General features: G+C 56.3%; 1 protein-coding gene across 1 annotated transcript; it reads right to left on the bottom strand.

Annotated features, from left to right (window-relative positions):
- Positions 1-1,840: 1,840 nt before the first annotated feature.
- Positions 1,841-3,520, bottom strand: DUSP23 (dual specificity phosphatase 23). The gene is made up of 3 exons (XM_017503674.2): positions 3,408-3,520; positions 3,035-3,303; positions 1,841-2,245 (listed from the first exon to the last, which is right to left on the bottom strand). The coding sequence occupies exons 2-3, from the start codon at positions 3,299-3,301 to the stop codon at positions 2,060-2,062; spliced, it is 453 nt and encodes a 150-aa protein (XP_017359163.1). The 5' UTR covers positions 3,302-3,303; positions 3,408-3,520; the 3' UTR covers positions 1,841-2,059.
- Between the last annotated feature and the right edge of the window lie 539 nt (positions 3,521-4,059).

A 4,059-nucleotide genomic window follows, 5' to 3' on the forward strand; every position in this document is an offset into this window, starting at 1 on the left:
TAAGGAACTCTTGAGGCAGAGACTTGCTTAAATTATGGGGATGGAGGCAGTACACAGGGCTTTAATGGGGTTAGATTTTGTTTCGTTTGAAGGAGCCTTGGGAGGAAGGGGAGGGCATATTCCTCTTCCACAGTGCAGAGATGTGGGGAGGATGGGCTGGCCCTACAGGAACAAAGAGGTAGAAAAAGCAAGGGTTGGTTGTATGGCCTAGCAGGTGAGGATCCGAGTAGAGACACGTACTGGGGGAAGCTTCACGCCTCCCACCTCTCTCTCTCTCCATCCTGGTAAGCTCTCAGACTAGGGGGAAGGGGTCAGGAAGTGGTCCATTCACACCCTTCATGCCCTACTCAGTTCACATGAACACACACACACACCCCCCTTTGGAAGATGTTCTGGTTTGCATCAGAAACAGAACAGGGCCATACTGTTGGGGGAGGGGTGGAGGGGGGAGAGCAGGGTAGACAGAACTTTTGGTGACAGGAGGGTAATGGTTTCAATGCATCCTCTATTTGTACTGTTTCTCATTCCTCTGTTGCAGCTGGAATGCCTGGCATGTGTGGGTTTCATCTCTGTGGGACACGTCCTCATCTGAGTAGGCTCGGTGGGGACTAGGCTTGAAGGAACTGATCACTCAGATTTGACAAATCAAGGAAAACCGGGGAGGGGGCGTTTTATGGGCTCTCAGATTGGCAAGACTTCAGCTGATATCTCTTTTGTTTAAGGTTGAGTTGGGCAGAAATGAACTGGGTGGTTAGTAGTGGAAGGGGGAAAGCAGCAGAAGGGAGCCAGGTGGCTAGGCCTGTCTCTGGTCTAGGATACAAGGGATGAGAGCTACAGGGGAGCCCTTGACCCCCCCCTCCTCTATGTCTCCACTGTGACTGGAATGCATGTCTACAATAGCATCTATTACCTGTGGTGGACTCTATCCGTGCCCATCTTCTCCAGCAGGCTGAGCTCCTGAGAGCAGGAATCATGTCTCACTCCACCGTGTGGTCTCCAGATCTAACAGGAATCATACAGGTACAGACAGGCACTCACACATTTTATGGTGAATTTCTATCTTATTTGGCCTGCAACTGCAGAAGAGAGCACAGGGATTCAGGCAGACCTACAGGAAACAGTCCATTTGGTGGGTGTATGCCATTCTTCCCATGTCTCAAAAGTCAAAAGTGTAGTGGTGCCGGCAAAACGGGGCTCACCAGAGGGCAGAATGGGATCCAGCAGGGGACAAGTGGAGATAACATCTGAGAAAAGTGGTCAAGATTTAGGGCCCTGGAACTCTTCATTTAATTGTCAAATATCGGCTCCGTGAAACTGCCTAGACTGGCTCTGTTCCTGGGTCCTTTGGCCTGAGGTTGTGGGGCAATAGAGTGGGCTAGAGAGCCCAGGATGGGCTGAGCAGCATCTGAGGTTGGTAGGAGGTGCCCAGCCCCGGAGAGGTGGAGACGGTGATTATGAGTGTGACATCCAGGCTGTGACATCTAGGTTGTCATCCCCCAGAGAAGGGTGACACGTGTGCAGCAAGTGGGACTACACGCAGGGGCCTCCTGGCCTGTGAGCATCAGCGACCTGGGAATGCCAAGAGGCCAGGCTACTCTGGACCTGAATCCTTTTTATCAGCTAGCCCTGCAGCAAACACATCAAATACTGTCAGGGAACAGATACACTGCATTTCAGCATCTTCAAGGGACTGAAGATGTGTATTGCTGTTCTGGCCCATCCTTCCACTTTCTAGAAGTGGGAAGATGGGCTTCTCTGAGCTTTGGCCACCTCATCCAGGGCTACAGTGAGGCTGAAAGTTGACGTGTGGGAGTGCTTTATAAAGTACCATGCAACGTGCCCTGGTCCATACAACTCATTTATTCAACAAAGCAGTACAAGCCTCCCCTTCAGTCAGGACCTGCCTGCAGGGGTGGGAGTAGGGGTGGACCCTACTTCAGGGTCTTGAGCCAATGCTAGCTGGAGGGTTTAATACCTTAGTAATCTTCCCGTCATCTCTGGCCCCATGGATCACAGGGGTCAGGGGAGTGAGGGCCTGGTAGAAAGGCACTGAGGCCCTTTATTTAGTTCGCTGGTAGAACTGGAAGACTGCTTTCTCCTGCTCATAGGTCTCGATGGAGCCAGGTCGTAGTCGGCGGATTTCAGCAATGGCGTCTCCTGCAGCCAAGCCCCGCTCCTTCACCAGGTAACAGGCCAGCATGGTGCCAGTACGGCCAAAGCCCAGAGCACAGTGCACTCCCACAGCCTATGAAGAGGGGGCGCGATGGGTGCCGCCCGACTCCTCCGCCCCCAACTGTTTCGTGCCCCTCACTTGGTTCTCCCCACAGCTGCTGCTTCTGTGCCAGGCCCAGGGCTCTGCAGCAGTCAGGGAGGACTGTCCCTGCACTGGGTGGCTAGAAGGCCTCTGCAGTGGCTGGTTCAAGAGCTGCCAGCCTCCGCACGGCCCTTCGCCTGTGCTGCCCAATACAGAAGCCACTGGTCAGGGCTACCGTGGCTACTGCATACTTAGAATGCGGCTAGTCCAAATTGAAATGTAGTGTGAAAACGCACCAAGGTACGAAGAGGTAGTACAAAAAAGAATGAAAATATCTCATTAAGATCACTAAAATTAAGTTTATCTGCTTCCCTGCCTTTTAAAAATGCGGTTGCTGTTAAAGTTAACATTAAATGGAGCCACTTAGGTTCCATTATACTCGGGCAGCTTTACTCTAGAAAATAGTAAACGGCTTCCACGTGACTTCAACCCCCACCTCTCCCAGGTGTCCGTCCACACCCTTCTCCTTTTCAGCTCACAGTATTCGCTGGTTTCCACCGCCTCTCCTCAAGCCCACTTCGCAGCGCTTCGCCCTCTCTTTCGTTCCTTGCGTTTAGCGTCCCCTCCCCAGCACTGGCTTCCCGGTCTCCCGGCCCTACCGCCCGCCCCAGTCCCTCCCCAGCCCAGCTAGTCCCAACAGGCCCGGCCTCCCCAGCTCCGCCCGCGGCCCCTGCTGACCTTCCAGGCCGCTCCCTCCCTGCGCTGCCCCCGCCCGCTGACCTCTCCCCGGGCGTTGGCCTCGTCCACGATCTGCACGAAGCGGTCGATCTGGTCGGGGGCCGGGGGGCAGAAGTCGGGGATGCGCAGGCGGTGCAGGGTGAGGCCGGGGCAGCTGTCGCTGTGAGGGGGCCCGCGCTCCGTCAGGGACACCAGGTGCCGCACGCCCAGGTCCAACAGGAACTGGTAGTGGGCAGGGAGCCGCGGCAGCGCCAGCCCCGCCAGCCGGCCCGGGAGCACCCAGGAGAAGTTGGGGGGCTGCACGCCCATCGCTGGGAGAGAGCACAGGACAGCGGGTCACGGGGGCGAGGCTGGCCCGCCCCGCTCCGCCCACCCGTCCCCTCGCCCGCTCCGGGCCGGGTAACCCAGCACCTACCTGGCCCCGGCGCCTTCCGGGCCACGTGGTCTGCGGGGCGCTGTCCCTGGGGACGCTCTGCCCCGCCTCCGGGATTGGCCCAGCGCCTGGGGCGGGGCTGAAACGCGGAACCCAGGCTCAGAGCGACCGAGGGAAGCGCCGCGATCCCGCCCCTCCCGAGAAGGACACGCGGTGATTGGCTGGATCATCATAATGGGCGGGGTTACCTCTGCGGGGTTTAGCCCTCTATGCTAAGAAGGAAGACCCGGAGCGAGTAAGGAATTGATTGCTGCGGATGGAACAACCCGGGGTCGGGCTCTGCTGCTCCCTGGCGGCGTGTTGCAGTCATTGCGTCGCTGGCCCGTTGCCCCTGCCTCGCTGCGGGCCGGCATTATTCTACCTTCTTCACGCTGGATGCCCTAGGGTTTAGGAGGTGACAAATTGGCTTTCCCCCAGGGCGAGGAGTCTCCTCTCTAATGACTGACTGGTCGTTATCGGCGACTTTTTGAACTGTTACAGTAAGAGGGAATTGCTGCTGCACAGGAGGCTCTTCTCATTTTTCCATTGCTGAAACTATTAAAAACTTACACAGGCTAATAATTAGAGTAATAATAATAACCAGCACCAACAGTCACCTCCCACTTCTCCTGTCAATCAGCTGCTCCTCTAAGCA

Source organism: Cebus imitator, unplaced genomic scaffold, assembly GCF_001604975.1.
Source record: "Cebus imitator isolate Cc_AM_T3 unplaced genomic scaffold, Cebus_imitator-1.0 Scaffold313, whole genome shotgun sequence".
Classification (NCBI taxonomy): Eukaryota; Metazoa; Chordata; class Mammalia; order Primates; family Cebidae; genus Cebus; species Cebus imitator.